Source organism: Rhinatrema bivittatum, chromosome 3, assembly GCF_901001135.1.
Source record: "Rhinatrema bivittatum chromosome 3, aRhiBiv1.1, whole genome shotgun sequence".
NCBI classification, from domain to species: domain Eukaryota; kingdom Metazoa; phylum Chordata; class Amphibia; order Gymnophiona; family Rhinatrematidae; genus Rhinatrema; species Rhinatrema bivittatum.
Genome location: NC_042617.1, coordinates 501392460 through 501416444, shown reverse-complemented (window position 1 = coordinate 501416444; position 23985 = coordinate 501392460). Strand labels below are relative to the sequence as shown.

General features: G+C 43.5%; 1 protein-coding gene across 1 annotated transcript in view; it reads right to left on the bottom strand.

Moving 5' to 3' along the window:
- Nucleotides 1-7310: 7310 nt before the first annotated feature.
- Nucleotides 7311-23985, bottom strand: part of LOC115088845 (cysteine-rich venom protein-like) — an 80775-nt gene continuing 64100 nt past the window's right edge. The window contains exons 8-9 of the mRNA XM_029597030.1: nucleotides 10083-10171; nucleotides 7311-7984 (exon numbers count right to left, since the gene is read on the bottom strand). Coding sequence (XP_029452890.1) covers nucleotides 7872-7984; nucleotides 10083-10171 — 202 coding nt within the window. The 3' untranslated portion in view covers nucleotides 7311-7871. The remainder of the gene's footprint in view (nucleotides 7985-10082; nucleotides 10172-23985) is intronic.

Sequence of the window (23985 nt, the reverse complement as noted above, 5' to 3'; positions counted from 1 at the left end):
TGATATTTCCTTAGGTGTTATCCATCAAATTGATTTACCAAAATGAGGACTATCCAATGTAACTATTGTGGAGCCTTTATTCTGAGAGAAATCATCTGGAAACTTAGGGCTTGCCCCATTTGTGCAGAACTCTCTTCCTTCAAAAAGGAGCTGGCTGAAGTTAAAGATGAATTAGCTTCAATAAAGAAAGCCTCACCCACTTTACATTATTCGGGAATTAATTCCCCATTATCACATAAACACCAAAAGTCAAAGAAAATGAGATTTACAGTGGGCTCAGGTAGGACAAGACCTGTGACCCACAGACACCCATTCTTGACAGCTGAGCAGCCCACAAGTACACCAGAACCAGAATATCTTTTTTGTAGGGTGAATTGTATGGGGAATGTCATAATTCTGCTTTACATCCATTATTGTGGGTCAGGGGGGTTCCCGTGGATGCAAACTGTACTTTTACATCTAGCCCCGTGACGATCATGGGTCAGTGTGTCACGCATGTGAGAACCATCTGTCAGGTGTGTCCCGACAGAAAAAAGGTTGAAAACCACTGTTTTAGAGAGTTCCAGTGTCCTTCCATTGTAGCAGCCTTCTGTTCCAGTGTCCATCTGTTCCAGTGTCCTTCCATTCCAGCATCCTCCTGTTCCAGTGTCCATCTGTTCCAGCGTCCTTCTGTCTCCTCGTCTCCCCAGGTAGTACCTTTCAGACTGTCTTCTTGGTACTGACCTCGGCTTCCCTTGACTACGTTTGATCGCTGCCTGCCTCTGACCTTCTGCCTGATTACCGACCATGTCTGCACGCTGCCTGCCTCTGACCTTCTGCCTGATTATCGACCACGTCTGCACACTGCCTGGAACTGACCTCCTGCCTGATTACCAACCACATCTGCACGCTGCCTGGAACTGACCTCTGCCTGAACTCGACCTCATCTGACTGCCTCCTGGAACTTGACCTCTGCTTTGACTGACCACCCATGGACTGACTACTGGTAACTGACCTCTGCTTTGCCTGACCATCCTCGGACTGATTACTTGCTCTGACCCTCACATTAGCTGACCACGCTTCCTTGAATCTGGCCTTGATCCTTGCTATACATTCAGAGACCCTCTTCTAGCCTTCTCAGGCATCCAGGACTTATTTATTTATTTATTTAATTCTTTTATATACCGACCTTCATGACAGGTATCATATCAAATCGGTTTACATGTAACAAGGGGGTAAACATTCTTATCAACCATTTAACAGTAAAATAATCAGAGGAGGTAATAAAGTTACATATAACAAGGAGATCGAACTTGGGAGAAGAAGAAAGAGAAGGACAGAGGAATAACCATTGTGATAAAAGGTATCACTAAGTAAGTTGTCCAGTAGGCTTGAGATGTGGAGTTCTGAAATTGAATAGATTAAGGGAAAGCTTGGCTAAATAGCCAGGTTTTAAGTCTTTTTCGAAATGTTTGTAGGCAGGGTTCCTGTCTGAGGTCTGGCGGTAAATTGTTCCAAATATTGGGTCCCGCTATAGAGAAAGCTCTTTCTTTGGTTGCGGTGTGGCGTGAAGTTTTGTTAGGAGGTACATGGAGAGATCCTTTATATGATTCTCTGATGGGCCTGGATGAGGAATGAAGTTTGAGGGGGAATTGGAGGTCCAACGGTTGTTGCTTGTGGATCGTTTTGTGGATTATGGTAAGGGATTTGTGTAAGATTCAATAATTTATTGGCAGCCAATGTAGGTTCTTTAAGATGGGGGAGATGTGATCTCTGCGGTTTGTATTGGACAAGACTCTAGCTGCTGCATTCTGGAGCATCTGCAATGGTTTTGTGGATGAGAGTGGAAGCCCCAGAAGAAGAGTGTTGCAGTAGTCAATCTTGGCAAAGAGCGTGGCTTGGAGGACAGTCCTGAAGTCATGGAAAAACAGTAGGGGTTTAAGCCTTTTTAGGACTTGCAGTTTGTAGAAGCCATCCTTTGTTGTGTTGTTAATGTATTTCTTTAAATTTAAGCGATTGTCAAGAATTACTCCGAAGTCTCTAGCATGAGAAATTTGGGCTGTAAGAGGGGGCTGAAGCGAGGAGTCATGACTTCCGGCCTGAGTATCGACCACGCACCCTTGATCATGGTGGGCATACCCCTGAACTTCCTATCAAGGAGATCCTGCGAGGCCCACCTAAGACCAGGCGGCCCGGGTTCCCAAGGGCTCAACCCAGGGGTACCTAGGGTTGCTATCGGCAAGCTCCAGTCAGCCTCTGTCTCCTCTTGTGCTCCACCTCCTGGTGGCAGGCGCTCTCTGGGTCTGACCAGGGAGCCTACCAATCCTGCACTAGGCCAAGGGTCCACCTCCTGGCACAACAAAAGTGAGGAATATTCTAGCAGTGAGAGAGGTTCCCAGTGTGTAGAGTGATTGTTGGATTGATTTTACTTGTATGTGCTGATCTGGTCCTTTATTTTTGAGGGACTATGTATTCTATGGACTGATGCTTTACTGTGTTTGAGAGTTAAAAAAAGTTGAAAAATCTTTAAATTTGGGGAAGTTCCGAGCTGGGCAAGTCTGAGCAAAGGATATTGGTGGGAGTACACTTGTGTGTAGTCCTTCTTCTTAGAGGATGTTCAGAGTATGATTTTTTATAAAGGCTAAAAGTTTTTCCTATTTCCTGACCTGGGAAAATTCCACATAGGATTCTAAGACAGCCCAGTAGAGGTGTGTGCATTGTGAGTGTGTAGTAAGTATGAAGTTGGACCAATGGTTGAAGTTTTATGTCTGGTATAAATCTGAGTGTGTGGCCTGTGAAAGGGGACAGTCACTGAGGAAGGAATTCGAGGTGAGTGTCTGGAGGATCCAGTCCACAAGAGGAAGAAAGGGAAACAACTGGTGCTTCACCCAGAAAAAAGCATTGTTGGAAGTATGCAAGTGGACTATAAGTGTGAAAGATCAGCTGAGAGTACCATCTGCTTGGATTTTGAGAAGTGCTGCAGAAGTCAAGGATTATTTGGAGACACAGAGGGGCCGATGCAATACAGTGAAGTCGGACGCGGGTTAAATAGGCACTAATCCACCCCCTAATGCACTAGGGGGATTAGCGCCTATTTAACTTGCATCCCACGCGGAGTGAATGGGATAGAGCTCATCACATGCAAATGCATGTGAATGAGGCTATTACTCATTCACTCCAATGCAAAAAAATAAATGTGCGTCTGAGAAGCACATTTATCGCTCAGCATCGGATTTGCTCGGCATCGGTTTTCAAAACCGGCAGACCGCCGGTAACCGTGGGGTTGCGTTAGCAAGGAGGTGCTAAGGTCGTGACCCCCTAATTATAATATAGCATGCCCCCCCCCCCTTGCTTCTGTGGGAAAAAGTGAAGAAAATCAGAAGCTGTGAAAAGGTGTACTTGGCCTTGTGCGCGTGGGGAATAACCTCTACAAAAACTGACCACAGGGGAGATGAACCGGGGTTTTTAAAGACTCGGAAAGTAACCCACAGCCCAAAGAATACCTTTGAAAAAGAAGAGAGCATTTGGGACTGTCTTTATGTGATTTGAACATAATGGCTAAGTGGTGTGATTATGATTCTGGATGAACTACAAATCTGTTTTGGCTATCATTTCTTGTTATAATAAAGTTATCTATTTTGGGAGCACAAGAGACTTGTGGAGAGTGGAATTTTTATAAATGTGTCTTCGGTCAGTTTGGCCTAACAGGAGATCCTGTCCCCAGCCTGCCCCCTGAGAGACAGTATATACCCCACGCTGGGTGAGTACCTCCAGCGCACCCCAGGGGCATTGGCACAGGGGCTACATTCACTTGTCCATCCTAAAAAGGGAGCGTCTCTGTCTAAAATGTACATAGGTGTCTCCCCAAGGGAATCACTGGCCAGAGGAGTAAGGGAGAGGCAGTATGGGGCTGTTGCTCTCCAGGGCTCCTGGAAGGGGAAGGGTATTTTGTGTTTCCTTTCCCTTTGGAGAGTGAGTTTCTTTCCTTCAGACAGTTGGAGTGAGTTCCAGGGGGTCTCTGAGAGCAGTGCCTAGAAGGCTGAATATTCCCAGGTCTTGGGGACAGACACCTGTCCTTGCTGCCTTGTTCAACAAAGTATTTGAGTACTTCTTTTCTTTTATTTCCCAAAACATTTTTTATTGCGACAAGGAACAGGAGTACTTCTTTTCTAAATGGGAGAAAAGGATTTCCAAGCAGGGTCCTAAGGCAGAGGAAGTCTATAGGGAACAGAGGAGGTCCTAATTCCTGCCCTTGTTACTCAAACAGCCTGAGAAATTGACTTCTTGTGTGATTTGATTTTTTTCTCTTCTGACTGATTGAGGCTATCTAGTATTTGAATACAGTGTGAAGAACTGTTTTCCTGGATTTTTCTATTTTTGTATTAAAATGAGCAGATGCAAGCATGGAGACTGTTTAAAAATGCCATCTTGGAAGCCCAAATAAAATGTATTTCAGAAATTAAAAAAGGTCAAAAGAAGAACAAGCATCTGCCAATCTGGATAAATAGTGCTGTGAAAGAGGCAATTAAAATCAAAATGGTATCCTTTAGAAAATGGAAAGTAAGACCTAAAGAAAATAGGAAAATGCATAAGCACTGGCAAATTAGACATAAAACATTAATAAAACAGACCAAGAGAAAATTTAAAGAGAGATTTGCCAAAGAGGCAAAAACGAATTAAAAAAACAATTTTATTTATTTATTTTTAATTTTTATATACCGGTGTTCCTGTATAGAATACATATCACACCGGTTTACAGAGAACTGAACTGTCGCCTCAGGGGCGGATACATTGAAACAGTAGTTAAAAACTGAAAACTTACAGAGAAACCAATGGAATGAACTTCAAAACATGATTAGCAAAAGAAGTATAATTTAAAGCCTAAACAATTCAAAACATATCTCCAGCGGGGTTGGTGGACCAGTGTCTGTACAGCTCTGTAAAGCTCATTTTAAGTATGTTAAAAATAAGAAACCTAGGAGGGATTTAGTTGGGCAATTGGATGACTGAATTATAAAAAGGGTACTCAGGGTAGATAAGGCCATAGCATAAAAACGAAATTAATTTTTTGCTTTGATCAGGGCTGGCTGTTCCATTAGGCAAACTAGGCTATCACCCAGAGCACAACAATTTTGAGGGTGGTACTGGGGCTTTGCTATGCATGATTACACAGGTTTTTGCCTCATTGACTCTATTGACCAGTGCCCGGTCTATTGCTAACTGCTCCAGCTCTTCCCCTCCCAAACACTGTGTTGGAAACAGAAGGGGCAGGGGTGAGGCTAGAGTAGACAGAGCAGATCAAAGAAGTCATGGAGCAGGTGTTGTGATTACGTGTGTTTTGGTGGATCTTTGGGTGCTGTGGCGATGACCACGCCCACGGGGAGGAGCCCCGTGAGGAGCCACAGCACTAGGCTAGACTCTTATACTCAAAACACGGTGGTGCAATCGCTGCCGGCTTTCGCAGGCCCACCCCCCCCCCCACCCCTTTGCCCTCTCGCTCCCCGTTATCGCCGGGATTCACCATTCTTTGCGAGAATAGAAAATCCAGGCCTAAGTTAGTAAATTAAGTTTTGCTCTGCCAGATTGCGTGTAGAGTGTTTTATGACATAATATAAAATATACCCCCACACGACCACTGTGCACATTACTTCAAAAAAAAGGATAATATTCAAAGGCATTTTAGCTGGTAAAACAGCCTAAGTATCTGGACATCTAGAAAGCAAACTAATCCATATAAGGAAAAAGAATCCTAACTATAGGTACATTTATTAGGAGTCACCACTCAGGAAAAACACCTTGGAGTCATTGTGGACAATACATTGAAATCTTTAGCTCAGTGTGTGGTGGCAGTCGAAAATGGAGAATGGAGAATAAAAGTGAAAGTATCATAATGCCTTTGTGTAAATCGGTGGTTCCCAAATCTGTCCTGGAGGACCCCCAGCCAGTCGGGTTTTCAATCTATCCACAATGAATATGCATGAGATAAATTTGCATCCACTGCCTCCACGGCTTGTGAATTTTATCTTATGCATATTCATTGTAGATATCCTGAAAATTTGACTGGCTGGAGGTCCACCAGGACAGGTTTGGGAACCTGTTCCCTGCACCTTAAGTATTGTGTGCAGTTCTGGTCCCTCAATCTTAAAAAAAAAAAGGAAAAAGAAAAGCTACAGAGAAGGACAACAGCAATGATAAAGAGGATGGAACTTATGGATCCAGGCTAGGCAGGTTAGGGCTCTTCACCTTGGAGAGAGATCTTTAGAACATCATGAGAAGGGAGGAACAGTAAATAGGGAATGATTATCTACCCTTACAAATAGTGCAAGGACTAGTGGACACTCAATGAAATTAACAGGTAGCAGATTTAAAATAAAAGAAAGTATTTTTTTTTTCACTCAGCGCACAGTCAAGCTGTGGAATTTGTTGATAAGAGGCCTCTAGCATACCTGCGTTTGAAAGGGGTTTGACAAGCTCCTGGCAGAAAGGTTCAGAAACAATCATTAGTCAGATGGCCTCGAGGGAATGACAGAGCAACAAGGAATTGACTCTATACTTTGGATCTGCCAGGTATTTCCTAAGCACAATCTAATGAGCCCAATATGTGTAGCAAAACGAAACTATCTGTTCAAAATCAAACACGTATTGCAAAAACAGATTTATCAAATAATCAGCAACAATTGACATCACTGGGACCATCATACCACCCTTTCGGGCGGATTTTAAATGCCCTGCTCGCGTAAATCCGGGCGGATTTACGCGAGCAGGGCCCTCGCGCACCGGCGCACCTATTTTGCATAGGCCGCCGGCATGCACAGAGCTGTCCCGGGTTTTTTTAAAGGGGGCGTGTTGGGGGCGGGGCCAAATGACGCGGCGTTTCAGGGGCAGGATGCGGCGTTTCAGGGGCGGGACCGGGGGCGTGGCGCCGGCCCGGGGGCATGGTCGAGGCCTCCGGACCAGCCCCCGGGTTGGATGACGGCACGCCAGCAGTCCACTGGCGCGCTTAGATTTACGTCTGCTTCTAGCAGGCATAAATCGAGGGACAAAGGTAAGGGGGGGTTTAGATAGGGCCGGGGGGGTGGGTTAGGTAGGGGAAGGGAGGGGAAGGTGAGGGGAGGGCGAAAGAAAGTTCCCTCCGAGGCCGCTCCAATTTCAGAGCGGCCTCGGAGGGAACGGAGGCAGGCTGCCCAAAATCGGCAGCCTTGCGCGCGCCGATCCAGGATTTTATAAGATACGCGCGGCTATGCGCGTATCTTATAAAATCCAGTGTACTTTTGTTTGCGCCTGCTGCGCGAACAAAAGTACGCGATCGCGCTCTTTTTTAAAATCTACCCCTTTAGTTTTAGAAAATAACAATGTTCAAAGGAGACCAGTAGGATCTTGTATAATCATCGGTCCAAAAGTCAGTTGTCATTGATTATTTGATAAATCTATTTTTGCAATACATGAGGTATTTCCTAAGGACATGCACTGGCCACTGTCTGAGACTGGATGTTGGGCTCCATGGGCCTTTGCTCTGACCCAGCAAGGCACTTCTAATTCTTATAGATATTTTTTTCTCTGTGTATGTGTATTAAAAATAGACTTATTTTTGCCAGGCCATTTCTGTGATTCTCTTTTTATTTCACTCCATCCCAAACTTCTATTAACCATAAATGTGAATCCATTGACACATTAGACAGCAGAAGAAAGAAACCGTAAAAGATGACAATGAAGCACTGAAGAGAACCTTCATTCATTAGAACTTATTGAAGTAGTATCATCGTGCAGAATTTCAGACATGTGGCAATTTGAATTTATGTTGTAAACAATATCAACTCTATGATAAGTCCATGAAATAATAGCTGATAATGTATTCATATTAATAGTCTTCCATCTTTAACTGAAAAAAGCTTCTAAATGATTTCAGTAAGACAGTTGCAGGTAGCCAAGCAGTTGTCTCTGAAGCTTTTATATATACACAGCGCTCTGTTTCTTGTGCAAAAATCCTGATATGGACATGGGTTGGCTGCAAGAGAATAGAAAACATGATTAAAATGTTAAAGAGGTAGTTGTTAATAATTATATCTGGAAATACTTCTCACAGAAAAAACAATCACTAATGAGACACCCTTTCCATGTGGGTTGTCAACTGGCTCCATTTTTTCAGAGCAGGCTAATCCGGTCCTAGTTTTGCCACACTGCCCGCATAGATTTGCATTTCTGCTGTCCCCACTGAGGTCGCTAAGAAAAACACGACTACAAGTCCATGCAGATAGTGGAGCAAAGCCAGGAATCCTGGAGCCGGCTGGCAGCATTGCTTGCCACCATGAGCACTGATGGCTTAGCAGAAAGGGAAGAGGGGGCAGGAGATTGATTCCCTCTGAACCTATGCCCCAACATGCAGCAGAAACCTAGGAAAGTAAGTGACATCACAACCACAGAGTGCACCGCTGTAGGAACCTGTTATTAAACAACTGCATAGCTTAATGTCATTTTTAGAGATCACCTATGAAGATCCCATGATCTGCAAGAGGATATTATTGCCAGTAATTACTAAATTCCAAGACAGGCTCTGCAATATATGGTCCTGTGAGCATTTATAAAGTTTTTAAGTTTTCCATTCCAAAGAGATTGTGTCAGACTAACCTGAACAATTTCTTTGACTGGCAGACCAGAGAATTAGATGGATTATGGAAGATGTGGTATACTTGGATTTCAGCAAAACATTTGATACTGTCCCACATAGGAGGCTCATAAATAAACTCAGCAGCCTGGGCGTGCGTTCCCAAGTAGTGGAAAGGGTTAGAAAGTGAGTGATAGACAACACAGGGTGGTGATAAATGGAACTTGTTGTGAGGAAAGAAGGGTAATTAGTGGAGTGCCTCAGGGATTAGTCTTGGTGCCGGTTCTCTTTGATATTCTTTGTGAGTGATATCATGGCAAGGTTGGAAACAACAATTCCCTTTCTTTAGATGACACTAAGATCTACAACAGATTGGATACCCTGAGGAAGTAGACAAAATGAGAAGTGATCTAAGAAAGCTGAAGGGGTGCTTGGCTTAGCAGGTAAAATTAAATGCAAAAAAATGCCAAACCATGCTTTTGGGTGGCAGAAATCTGAGGAGGCAGTATACAATGGGGGATAAGATAATAATGTGCACCAATGAAGAGAGGCATCTTGGGCTGGCGAGAACCAGAGGGAAGTTAGGGTGCAGAGGAAGAGGCATAACTAGTAAAAAAAAGTTGTAAGGCTGCGATAATGCCTACACGTCATTGATGAGATATCTTCTAGAACTGTGTGTCCAGTTCTGGAGGTTGTACCTCTGAAAGGATATAGAAAGAGTGGATGCACTCCAGGGAAAGAATTTTGAAGAGTCTGTTCCAAACGTCTATGAGATGAGTCTTAAGTACCTAAATTTATGTACCCTAGAAGAGAGGCAAGACAGAGGTATATGAAAGAGACATTTAAATTTCTTTAAAACATAAATAATGAACCAAAAGCAAACTTTTTTTAGAGGAAAGAATGCTCTAGAAATAAAAAGGCCACAAGAGGCCAAGGGGATAGACTCAGAGGCAACAATAGAAAATAACTCTTCATGGAAAAGACCAGTGAATGCATGGAATGGTCTCCCTTGGGAGGCAAAAAACAGCAACATAATTAACATAATTCAATAAAGTATAGCATAAGGACAGAGGATCCCTAGTTGCAATGATGTGATGAGTAAGACAGAGAGATCAACTGGAGTCTATGATTTTGCACCAGGAAAGAGACTGGGAAAACTAGATGGGCCATATCTGCCATCATATTCTGTTTCTCTGTGGAGTTTTCTTTAGAAAATTTGAGCAGCTGTGGGAAGCCTGCCGACTTTTGTACCTTCATTAAAGCAAGTGCAGAATTCCCCCCAGAGAAATAATGCGCAAGGCTTTCAAAATGAAATCCCTCGCCTGACCTAAACCTGTTCCTTTTTCTGCCTCCTGAGGGAGAGGGGGAATTTCAAACTGGCCATTTCTGCAGGTACAGCACTATTGTACTTTGCAAATTAACTTTGAAAATTGCCCTGCCCAAAGCTCAATTACCCAGTCATACAGATAACTTTGCAATTAACATTGCTGCACACACTTACTGCATAATTTATTGTCGCAGTGATGAGGGCAATCTCCACATGGCTGTCCTCTCTTGTAAGGTTCTTTCATTGAGTTTATGTAATTCCCCCTAGAATGATTGCAAAAGTAAATTATAAAGGCATAGATCATCTTTTGCTGACAACAAATTCCAATATTGAAAACAAACATGGACAATGAGGCTTGGGGGCTACGTCACTCAGATTCAGTGCAATGTATCTCTATCAGAAATGTTTCCTGGAATGCCATCTTAGGAGGCTGGTGATCTTTCACAATGGCTGGGAGCATGGGCAGGTGGCACAGGCAGATTATAGTCACTGAATCCAACGCACATGAGCAGACTGGATACCCCAGGGATGCGTGTTTGAGCCGAACTGCCGCGCGCTGACTCTTTCAGACCAGCAACAATTTGCAGCAAACCCATGAATGTGTCTGGCAATTTGCAAACGTTCCTGACTTTTCACCACTGAAGCCATTGTTAAATCGTGCCAATGCCTCAAAGAAAATCACAGCTGGTTTCCAGATCCTTTCTGAACCTCTCTCAATCCAGGCTAGGATTCTTTTCTCCCTCGTAAAGCCCCAAGAGCAAGAGATGTCATCCGCAGATGGGGAAACTTTCGCCTTCTCCTGTCCATGGCCCTTGGGACTTTTGAGAAGAAAAACAGGAATGGAAAGTTTTAGACTTGCTTTTTGCTGCCTGGCTCTCCAAAATTGAGAAAGAACATACAGCAGGGCGTCCCAAACCTGTCCTGGAGACCTCACAGCCAGTTGGATTTTCAGGTTATCCACAATGAATATGCATGAGACATGGTGTATGCAAATCTATCTCATGCATATTCATTGTGGATATCCTGAGAACCCGACTGGCTGTGGGGTCCCTAGGACAGGTTTGGGAAGCCCTGGTCTACAGACCCCTGACAGGTCTGCAGCTACTCCGCTTGCACACCAGTGGCGTAGCCAGAATTGATTTTTTGGGTGGGCACAAGGTTAACATAGGTGGGCACAAGGCATGCAGGTCTACTAGTTGTTTTCTTACTGATAAATAATGCCATATACTGCACCCTAGAATGGCTTTCTAAGTAGTTTGCAACAGCCATTATTGTGTCATGTATGAAACTTTAAAATAATTTACTTCAATTATTTCAAGTATAGAAAACAATCAAATCCAATCATATAATAAAACAAAAATTAATGTATTCTTTCATGAACCATCTTTGCAGAAACCCAGAAATCTTCATAAATACAGTAAAATATAATTAATCATCAGAACAGGTGCAGCGCAGAGCTAGGGCAAGTCACATTACAAGTAACATGAAAAAAAAAATTCAAATTCTGGTTTAATCTCAGCAAAAAATAACCCTCCACTGCTATTTTGTGAAGTAACAAACTCTTGCAAAGAAAGAGGCATCTGGAACCTTGCCAAACAATCACAGCACTGACTCTCAGGATTCAAACAGCAACCTTATGAAAAAGCAGCAATGCAAATACTACACCAGGCCCTAGAACATTAATACATCACCTACGGGAATAACTGAACAGGCTGGACTACTACTACAGAGAAACTATATGCTAGAAATACTCGTTTCTGTCACAAACAGGCAAAACTGAGACCGACCCTTACCTAATATAGAAATAAGAGACTATAAATTAGAAACAGAAACATGTAGATAAAGCCAAAATAGAAAGCCTGAGAAACTAAAATGTCTGAACAGTGGAATACTTAAAGAGCAAAATACAAAAATATAAGAATGCACATTCCCAAAGATGACATATTTAAATTGCTAATCAACAAACAAAGAAGCAGACCACCTCTCTAATATAATCCAGAAACAGAAAGAGAGGGAAAAGGATCAACAGTCCAATCCACAAACCTTCAACTGAATAAAGGCAAATGACAATATCATAAACGATCTTTGCTTTGAAATTTCAATCCGCGGCCTCTCGCCTCGCAATGGGCCGCAAGCCTTAATCAGCTTACAAAGCAGAATGATATATAATCATCTATCGTCATTTGCCCATATTGGTATTAACCTTTATTACGATCTCTTACTTTTTACCACTATATCTTTGCCAAAATTACCCTAAAAAAGGTTTGAATGTGAAAACAAAAAATATATTTCCCACCACACTTAAAAATTGAAGAAACTTTTTCAAAAAAATTTTTTTGAGAGAGGAATACTTAGCCCATGCTTTGTCAAATCTCTATTAATAGAATCCCGACATGAATCATGTTTCGATTGTAGAAAACAATCTTCTTCAGGGGATGTTTTTTCTATAATTCTTTTGCATCAAACGGCCAACATTCTTCAATCACTTCTAAAAACAAACAAAACATATTAAAAGTGCACCTGTCTTCAGCTATAAGAAACCCACAACCGTCTAACACTATATCCAGTCACAGAGTAATTCACACTGCTGCATATCGCTAAAGAAAACTTACCCGGACAGACTCTGTCTCCACCTATAATTTCAAAAATGGCGCACAGCGTCTATAACTTGCTCTTGATATCACAACCTTTTAAAGCTCTTATACGTCATTGACGTCATTGACGTCACCGGAAGCCATAGCTACAAAACGTTGAAAAAAACTACAAATCCCACATTACATGGGTCCAAAGGAATAACTACTTCCTATGAACTTATCTTGCATTGCTCCGTCAGGTCAATCTTGCTCAAAACACAGACCAATCGATTTCTCGATTTAATCCTTTAGGGACTACGGTGTTGAAGTAATATATCCATTTCTGTTCTCTCCGTAGGAGATAGTTATCAAAATCACCCCCTCTATTGCTAGGTGCCAGCTGTTCAATAACCGCAAATCGCAATGTATCAAATGAATGACAATGCTGTAGACAATGTTGCACAACAGGCGCTTCCACCCGTTGTCTCGCAATGGCACTCTTATGTTCAATTATACGGGTTTTTAAATTGCGTTTGGTTTTCCCAATATATAATAGAGGGCAAGGACACCATAAACCATAAATTACTCCTTTAGATTGACAGTCTGTGTGCGATTTGAATTCAAATTTTCCTTTAGCAAAAAAAGGAAGAACCTCTCCTGAAAATGATTGACTGCAGACGCTACACTTTTTGCAAGGAAAATGACCCTTAGGCTCTGCACTGTCAGCGTCAACTCTTAAAAATTCATCAGAGAGATCAGAACAAACCATCAAATCTCTTAGGTTTTTATTGCGCTTGAATGCAAAACGAGGAACGTGCTGTAATGCTGCATGCAAACTAAGCACATGCCAGTACTTCTTAATAATATTCTGAACCAAATAAATCTGAGAAGAATAAGGAAGTACACATGTAGTGTTTGCAGGTGACGACCTGTCTTGAGATGGCAAAAATAAAAGGTCACGATTTATCCACCTAGCACGTTTGTACGCCTTTTTAATAATTTTTTCAGGGTAACCCCGCTGTTGAAAATTAAACATTAATTGTTTAGCTTTCAATTTGTAATCTAACACATCAGAGCATAACCTTCTAAGCCGCAAAAATTGACCATAAGGCAAGTTTGATCTCAAATGGTACGGATGACAACTCTCAAATCGAAGTAGAGTGTTCTTATCTGTAGGTTTGCGGTATAGAGAAAAACTAAAGCTGATCGCCCCCTCACCACTACAATACACTACGCCTTCTAAAATCAACCCGTTCCGGCAACCTCACCAGGGAGTGCTCTTAAGAACAGACCAAACCTAACACTTCACAAAAAACATGGCCTGTAAAGAAAGGATAAATTTAATTAGTGGGGAATCTAAATGGTCCCTACACAAACATAGAACTTTGCATTCAAAGTCAGACAACTTGACTCCAAACAATGATTTGATGAAAATAAAATTTAGTCCACATATTCCCACACGAGCGCTTAGATCTCAGAACAAAGGCCTGCTAGAAATCCTGACCATAAAAAATTCTCATCTAAGGCAAACGAGAGACAGAGCAATATCAATTGCAGGCCCAATGCTATGGAACTCAATGCCAGAGAATCTTCGAATAACCAACATTAAGAAATTTAAGAAAGAACTGAAAACTTGGCTATTCAATAATGCCTACTCTCTGACTGATATAACCAATTCCCCCTCACTCTGAGAACCAACTATGTCCCATATTCTCCTCCCCCCCATAATGATTACAAATGAATCTTTTATGTCTGTCTTTGAAGTACCCCCTTAGATTTGGAATGTTTACCTTGAATGTTTACCTGTAATAAGCCTGCCTTAGTAACTCGCCCTTCGTCTGTGAGTGTTAAACCTGTACACCGTTATGATCTAGTGATTCTCACATGGAATGACGGTATATAAAACACTCAAATAAATAAATACATAGGGGTAGATTTTATAAATCTGCACCCGCGTGTACTTTTGGCGCACCAGGCGCAAACAAGAGTACGCGGGATTTTAATAGATATGCGCGTAGCCGCGCGTATCTGTTAAAGTCTGGGATCGGCGCGCGCAAGGCTGTGCAAAATTGGCAGCCTGCACGCGCCGAGCCGCGCAACCTGCCTCCGTTCCCTCCGAGGCCGCTCCGAAATCGGAGCGGCCTCGGAGGGAACGGACCGCCATGGTCCAGTCTGGGGGCTGGTCTGGAGGCCGCGGCCACACCCCCGGAACGCCTTGGAGGGAACTTTCCTTCCACACCCCGGCACCTTCCCCTCCCTTCCCCTCCCTAACCCACCCGCCAGCCCTATCTATACCCCCCTACCTTTGTTGCACAAGTTACGCCTGCTCGAGGCAGATGTAACTTGTGCGTGCTGGGCTGGCCGCCATGGTCCGGTCTGGGGGCTGGTCCGGAGGCCGCGGCCACGCCCCCGGAATGCCCCCGATGACGCGCCGGCCGCGACACGCCCCCCCCCAGGAAAGCCCCAGGACTTACGCGCGTCTCGGGGCTTGCGCTCGCCGCCGAGCCTACTCAACATAGGCTCGGCGCGCGCAGGGGGAGTTTGGGCCAGGTTTTCAGGGGTATGCGCGTATCTACGCGCGTACCCCTTTGAAAATCTGGCCCTATGGTTAAAGCCGAATAACAGTTTCAGAGGCCATATCTCATATTTCTATTTAGAAGGACACTGTGACTTTATCACCAGATACAGGGTTTCCTGCATAGAGGAAAGATCATTTTCAAAGGGCTCACACTGCTAGCTTTCAGTCCCAATTTTAAGTACTTGATTAGAGCAGTGATGATCGCAGCACTGATAAGCAATTAAGTCACAACTCAATGAAACACTTGAGAGTTGTGTTGGTTTCCAACATTTCTTTTTACTGACAAAATTGTTATTGATGACATAAAGTTCTTTACAGTTGATGTATTCTCTTTTAAGATGTTGCAAGTCTTTTAATATTTATTTATAAAATTTCTATCCCACCCAGTTACCAATCAACTGTTCTGGGCAGTTTCCACAAAACATGCATAATCATAAACAAACAACATAAAAACAATACAAAATACAAAATTAAAATTAGCTACAGCATATTTAAAATTAAATTAATTGAAAGCTTCCTTAAACAGATGGGCCTTAACCTGCTTTTGAAACAATTTATAATCTTACATCCACCGGATGCTTACTGGGAGCTCATTCCAAGGTCTGGGGCTGCCTATGAAAAGGCTTTATTCCTTGTCTCTTGTAACTTAGCCTTTCTGAGCTCTGGCACATTTAACAACGACGTACCTTCTGACCTTAATGCCTGCTGGGGTCTATACCAGGAAATTATTTTTCAAATACACTGGACCCTCCTCATGTAACACTTTAAATGTTAAAGTAATCAACAAATTTAACTCTCTGAGTAATGGAGAGCCAATGAAATGATCTCAATACTGGGGTAAGATGGTCTCTTAAGGGGATCCTAGATAGGAGATGAGCAGCTGCATTCAGAACTAACTGTAAAGCTTGCAAATAACACTTGGGTAAACCTACATATAAAGTGTTACAATAGGCTAAGGTAGAAAATACAAAGGCTTGTATAATGGTCCTAAAATCATTCCTATCTAACACATATTACAAACACCACAATTTCCTAAGTTTAAAGAACCCTGCTCTTACCACTGTCTGCAGCTGAGGCCTAAAAGAAAATTCTGTATCCAGGTGCACACCCAAGTCCCCTATCATATTCGAAACGGAAGGCACACCCCCTTCCTAAAACCAGCTGCAAGGGCATATTATATCCAATGTCTCTTGTAATACGCAAGACCTCAGATACATTTAAAAATAATCAATTCTTACCCATCCAGACTTTTATTTCATTGAACACCCGTTAAATGAACTTAACTGTATCCTCAATAGACCCCTCAATTGAAAAAACAAACTGGATGTCCTCTGCATATACCATAAAATAGACCCCCAGTGCCTGCAGCAGTCAGCAAAGGGGAAGCAAATACAAATTAAACAATACTGGGGACAATCATGAGCCCTGGGGCAGCCCTGAAGAGACCAAACTCCAGGGAGAATAATCTTCTCCCACCCATACCTGTTGAAACCACCCTTCCAAAAAAGAGCTGAACCAATGACACTATGCCTACTATCCCCATCTCTCTCATTTGTTTTAAGATACAGTGGAATAAAGAATCAAAAGCCGAAGACACATCGAGTAGAACAACCAAAACTGCATGTTTCACATCTAAATATCTCAACATATAATCGGAAACTGATAACAATAATATTTCAGTTCCTTGCCCCTTCAAAAACCACTCTGGTGTAATATATTATTACTTTCAAAGTAATCATTCAACTGATTTAATACAGCCCTCTCTAATACTTTCCCTAATGAGGGAAGCACTGAGATAGGGCAATAATTACTTGGCTCATCAACAGGTCGAACAATTCCCTTTTTAAACTGAGCCAGTAGCAATCCTTCTATCATGGAACTATTTATTCCATCAGTAATACTTCTAATCATATCTTCTCCCAAATTCTCAAGAATCTATAGCAGACACACATCCAAAGGGCTAAAGGAAGTGTTTAATAATATCAATCCTTCCTCTACCTCTAGGGGCGTCACTGACACAAACTCACACCAGAAAAGATCTTCTTGCAGCAAGATTTCATTTTCCTCAATCTGAGAGGCCAACTGTAATTCAGCCTCAATTTTACATAATTTGCCTGAACATTAAGATGCAAAACTTTTACAATCTAATTTCTGCACAAAGGGCCTGATTTTTAAAAGCATTTACTTGAGTAAAACTGGGCTTTATTCGAGTAAATGCACTTTACTCGAGTAAGTGGGTTTTTGAAAATTGCTACAATATATGCCATTGAATTGTCCATAGGATTTACTCACATAAATGCACTTTACGTGAGTAAATAGCGTTTGAAAATTGCTACAATAGTAGTTACATTTATGCGCGTAACTCCTTTTGAAAATTACCCCCATTATCACTAACATCCACTTGCTCTGTTAATCAAGAAATTAGATCAAACAAAGCTGGAGGGCGATTCAGGGAGACCTGCAACTGTTTCCTATTGTACTGTCTATGTTACTTTTCAAATTCCTGTCTATATTGCTGTCTAATTAAAGCATATTGCTTCCTATTGTAATCCCTTTTTGTCTTATGCCACTTTCTTTCATCTATTTGCATCTCTCTATTTTCCTTACCAAAACTAAGGAATACCACGGAACCTAGTTCCGTAGATTTGGGAGATACACAGTTTTTTCTGGGGAAATTTTATCTAAGATCTTCCTTAATGTAGTTTCTAATAATTCTACATGGTCAGCAGCTGAACCCTGAGCATTTAGGGGTAGATTTTCAAATTGCGCGATTTGGCGTACTTTTGTTGGCGCATCAGGCGCAAACAAAAGTACGCTGGATTTTAGTAGATATGCGCATAGCCGCACGTATCCGCTAAAATCCGGGATCGGCGCGCGCAAGGCTATCGATTCCGTATAGCTGGCGCGCGCCGAGCCGCGCAGCCTACCTCCATTCCCTCCGAGGCCGCTCCGAAATCGGAGCGGCCTCGGAGGGAATTCTCTAACACCCTCCCCTCACCTCACCTTCCCCCCTCACCTTCCCCTCTCTTCCTCTACCTAACCCACCCGCCCGGCCCTGTCTAAATCCCCCTTACCTTTGTCGGGGGATTTACGCCTCCCGGAGGGAGACATAAATCCCCGCACGCCAGCGGGCCGCTAGCGCGCCGGGACGCAACCTGGGGGCAGGTCCAGAGGGCGCGGCCACGCCCCCGGACCGCCCCGGGCCGTAACCATGCCCCCGGGCCCGCCCCCGAAACGCTACGGCCCGCCCCGAAAACGCCGCACGGATCGGGCCCGCCCCCTCGGAAAACCCCGGGACTTACGCGAGTCCTGGGGTCTGCGCGCTCCGGTAGGCCTATTGAACATAGGCGCACCGGCGCACAGGGCCCTGCTCGCTTAAATCCGCCCAGATTTAGGCGGATTTAGGCGAGCAGGGCTCTGAAAATCCGCCCCTTAGGGTTCAGCTGCTGACCCTCTTCCCATTCCTCTTCCCATTCCTTCCTAAATAAATCCAAGACAATCTCACCCCTAGTGGTACGATTAATACCTTTCACCAAACCCTTCCCTAGGGTGTTCACTCTAGTAAAGGTAAATAAACTCATATAATGGTCAGACTAAATTATGTCATCTACTTGCATATCCCTTATTGTGTACCAAATTCTGAAGGAACTAGCAAGAGGTCCAAAATATGGCCTCCTCAATGTGTTGAGCTAGAAATGAACTGCGACAGTCCAGTAGATTATATAGCATATAAAAAATCCCTACCTAGGTCTTCACCCCCATTATCAGCTCTCACATTAAATTCCCCTATCACTAACAGTCTGGGGTAGATTAAGTGTAGCAAGGCAATAAAATCCACCATGTCCGCTATCTACGTCCCTTCACGTCCTGGGGGTCTATATATTATTAACCCAATTGTCCTTTCCCCTATGAGAGCCACCACACTTTCACTCCCTTTTTCCATCTTATGAGATGTTTCCAGAATATCCAAATTATCCCTATAATAAACATGACTCCTCCCCCCCTACGATTTTCTCTGTCATGCACAAACCACCTATAACCCGGTGGGCATGCCTGATGTTGCAGTTGGGTGCTGCAGGCAGGATGGTGGACCCTTGGGCCGGACTACCCAGGGTGACCGGGTAGGCCGGGAGGTGGAGCCACAGGCTGGTGGTGTTCACCCGGGAACCAGGAGCCCCCCAGGAGGAGCCCGTAGGGTCCTGGAACCTTGGGACTTGGGTTATAGCTCAGAGTCAATGGCAGACAAGCCTGGGCAGAGGGTGTAGAAGAAAAGTCAAAAGAGAGAACAATCTCTAGGCTGGCAGTGCAGGTCGAGGGCCAGCTGATGACTGGACAGCGGGCAGCAGCGATACCTGTAGTAAGCCAGACTGTGAGGCAGGGTTCGTAGAGTGCTGAAGCGGGTACCGGCTGAAGACTGGAACGGAGTCTGTAGCTGGCTGTGAACTGGAGCAGGCTGTAGCCTGGAATGGAGTCTGTGGCTGGCTGGGAACTGAAGCAGGCTGTAGATTGGAATGGAGCCTGTAGCTGGCTGTAAACCGGAACAGACTGTAGACTGGAATGGAGTCTGTAGCTGGCTGTGAACTGAAGCAGGCTGAAGCGAAGTCAGGAACGGACCAAGGTCGGAGGCAGGCGGCAGGCTGAAGCGAAGTCAAAGGCAATCCAAAGGTCAGTCAGGAACGAGGAACAGACGAAGCGCAACTCAGAACTACTAGGCAGCGGTGAACCTCGTTGCAAGGCAAAGAGTAGGCGTCTGGACGCCGGTTATATCAGGCTACGGGCGTGGTATAATTAGCACAGGCGGGGCCAGACTTCCGGGAACTGTGCGTACATAGTGTGCGTCCTCACGCGTGCGCGAGGCAGTGGGGAGACGGGCAAGCAATGGCGGCCGCCACGAGGAACTAGCAGAGCCGTATGCGTCCCGGGCATGCGGAACGCGGCATTTCCAGCAGCAGAGATGAGTCCTGTTCAGAGCTAAAGGAGGGGAAGCGGTGGAGACCGCAACACCTGATTCAAGATGATGATATCAGCTTGCGAATGCCAAGTCTTTGATAAAAATAAAATATTTAGTTGTTTTTTCATTTAAAAAGTAAAAATCAAATCCCTTTTTGCCTTAACAGATTGAACATTAACATAATATGCAATTAATAACTGTAATCCAGGATCTAAGTTTTGCTCATATACAAATTTGAAACACAGATCCCATGTTGACCCTCCCTCATCCTCCCCGACTCAGCCCTCCCATATCTCCCCACCCCACTAAGTACCGGGATCTGGGAAATCATGATAAAAATCAAATAAATAAAAAAGCAGCAAATAATGATTTCTATCATCTTAACAACTAAGCATCCCCCAAACTTCACCCCGAGGTTTGCACAGAGGGATGCGTAAAAGGCCATGCCCTTTACCAATGGCAATTTGCTAGCAATCCCTCTCTGGCAGGCCCACCAGCAAAGCAGCCCATTTATGGATCATCATTGGAACAGTAACTTCAGTGCTCCTGCTTGGGGGAGGGACTAATAAGTCCCAAGCTGACCAACACACTTCAACTGCTGCCCAACAAAATAAGGTGCATTCCTGCAGCAAACATAAAGTACTCAGTGCTGTCCAAGGGACCGTTCATAGGCTCAATCGATTGTAGCCATCGAGATACAGTAACAGTGGCAATCCTACATGGGGGCAAGACTAATCGATCACCAGGTTAACTGGCAAACTTACAACTGCTACCAGGGGAAACAAAGTGTATACGTGCAGCAAGTTTAAAGTGCTCAGTGCTCTCCAAGGGTTACTAACCTTCCCTAGCAGGGTGGCCCACTTATAGGCTCAGTCGTCAATCGACAAACCTGCTTAGGGACAAAACTAAATGGTCCCAAGCTGACTGGCAGACTTCTAGCTGTCTCCAGAAAAATAAAATGTATTCATGCAACAATCAAATGAAGGCTCAATACTATCTAGGAATTCTGGACCTATATAAATCCCTGGGCCAATTGTCAAAATGGATATAAAGAAGGATGCAATTATTTTTTCATTCTTTCCTCTCCGATATCCTGAAGATAGGGAAGAGGTGCACCAGCACACTGCACACCGCCACAACTTGATGCCCCCCCCCCACCGCCTCGATGGACCCAGTGGTAAGTGCCTCAGATGGTGTCTAGCTCTCAGAAAGGGTTCCCCGAGATCTCCAGCATAGGGAAAGAGGCTGTCTTGACACTCTGCACATACCACCGTAACTTAAAGCCAATTGATGTGATTCTTTAAGCCATTGACTTCTTATAGTCTCTCACAAGTCCTTGATATTACAGTAATTTGTCACTTCTTAAAATGATTTATATCTTCCCTCCCATTGGATATAGGGCAAGTTAGTGGTTTCCCTCCCAATGTAGTTTGACATATCAAAAATTGAATTTATGTTGCATCGTCAATTTTATCTCCTACCTCCTCCTTGCAGTTTTCTCCTTGGAACTCCTTAGTTTCCTCACTGTACCTGAAAGGCACAAGTCCTTCTCGTTCTCTCCTGTTTCAGTATTATGAAGATACATGTAGCTCCTTTTCTCCTCTTCTTCTGTATATGTGCAGGGCCTGACTGGGATCCAGTTCAACTCCTTTCTCCCCTGTCTCCTTCATCCTCTCCTTAGGATGGATGGAAGTCATCCTCTCCTTAGATCCTGGTGATCTCAGCCCTATCTACCTCTACCAGTTTATAGAAAGGTGGAAATCAAAATAGTTTAATCGAGTCCCAAATCACTGGGAACTCCAATTTAAATAAATTAATTAAAGTCTTTAAGATGGATTGAGATAGTGGAAAGAAACTGTCATCCAAATCAAAAAATCTCCACGGAGCATAAGTTATTCAATAGAAAAATTAGAGAACAGCACAGAAGGGGTGGCCCTACACCCCCTTTAAACTGTATGGGACCAGACATCTAGCCTAGTCCACCTTAAATCCTACAGAGAGAGATAGAGAGAGAGAACTCCATGGGAGGGACCCTAGCTGAGCAGGTGAAGAGGGTGAGTCCAGCTGGGAGCAGGAGGCCCTGTGTGTCCAGGAGGAGCCAGCTCCTGAACTCTCTCTGTTATAAGGTAATAGCAAGAGTACACTGCTGGACGTAAGCAGTCTACATGTTTGTTTGTTTGTTTGTTTGTTTGCTGTTTGTTATAAAGAATAAAGTTAGAATCTTTAAGAAGACAGGCTGGAGTTCTGTCTGAATTGTCAAAGAAACAACAAGGAAGGCTATCTAAAAAAGCCGTGAGGGCAACAAAGTGGATTAGAAGCCAAAATGTCCGATCAGAAACAGTCTGCTGCACAGACTGTCTCCGTGCAGCAATGGTGATACATGAAAAGACCATAAGATATAATCTGGCATACGAGACTGATCCTTAAGATTGACTATATACAGTCCCTGAGGCAGGCCCAATGTGGGGGCGAAACTCGGCCTGAGTCGGGCTTGCTAGAAGGAAATACGTCTCAATAAAGTTTTTGATCGGACATTTTGGATTCTAATCCACTTTGTTACCCTGTCTGAATTATCTCCAGTCTGAAAGTTGTTCAGCTACCCTATACATATATATGTAAGAACATAAGAAATTGCCATGCTGGGGCAACCAAGGGTCCATCAAGTCCAGCATCCTGTTTCCAACAGAGGCCAAACCAGGCCACAAGAACCTGGCAATTACCCAAACACCAAGAAGATCCCATGCTACTGATGCAATTAATAGCAATGGATATTCCCTAAGTAAACTTGATTAGTAGCAGTTAATGGATTCTACTCCAAGAACTTATCCAAACCTTTTTTGAACCCAGCTACACTAACTGCACTGATCACATCCTCTGACAACAAATTCCAGAGCTTAATTGTGCGTTGAGTGAAAAAGAATTTTCTCCGATTAGTCTTAAATGTGCTACTTGTTAACTTCATGGAATTCCCCCTAGTTTTTCTATTATCTGAAAGTGTAAATAACCGATTCACACCTACTCGTTCAAGACCTGTCATGATCTTAAAGACCTCTATCATATCCCCCCTCAGCCGTCTCTTCTCCAAACTGAACAACCCTAACCTCTTCAGCCTTTCCTCATAGGGGAGCTGTTCCACCCCCTTTATCATTTTGGTTGCCCTTCTCTGTACCTTCTCCATTGCAACTATATCTTTTTTGAGATGCGGTGACCAGAATTGTACACAGTATTCAAGGTGCGGTCTCATCATGGAGCGATACAGAGGCATTATGACATTTTCCGTTTTATTCACCATTCCCTTCCTAATAATTCCTAACATTCTGTTTGCTTTTTTGACTGCTGCAGCACACTGAGCTGACGATTTTAAAGTATTATCCACTATGATGCCTAGATATTTTTCCTGGGTGGTAGTTCCTAATATGGAACCTAACATCGTGTAACTACAGCAAGGGCTTATTTTTCCCAATGTGCAACACCTTGCACTTGTCCACATTAAATTTCATCTGCCATTTGGATGCCCAATCTTCCAGTCTTGCAAAGTCCTCCTGTAATGTATCACAATTTTCAAGGGGAATCCACAAGGTAATATGGTGCCAAGGTGTCATAAGCCAGAACAGCCTCTCTCAACTTTTTTAACATGGAGGAACCCTTGAAATCATTTTGGGGTCTCAGGGAACCCCTTCATAAAAATTCTTATATCTACAGCTCATGGTACAATAGCGTGCTCAGTAAATTGCTGATAATAATAATCCAATACTAATTGTCTGTGCTCCTTTGAGTAAGGAAGGAGATTTTTCTGGAGATCTTTTTATTTTGGCAACTTGTCAGCCTCCTCTGTTTGTATAGGTCCCCCTCCATAAATTGTAAAAACTCTTGGCCTCTTTTATAGGCCAATATATGCAGAAAAGGTGTTACTTCTGAAACTAATAATAAAGACTGAAGTGTACTTCTTTAACATGGAACCTGTGCTTGTTTGTT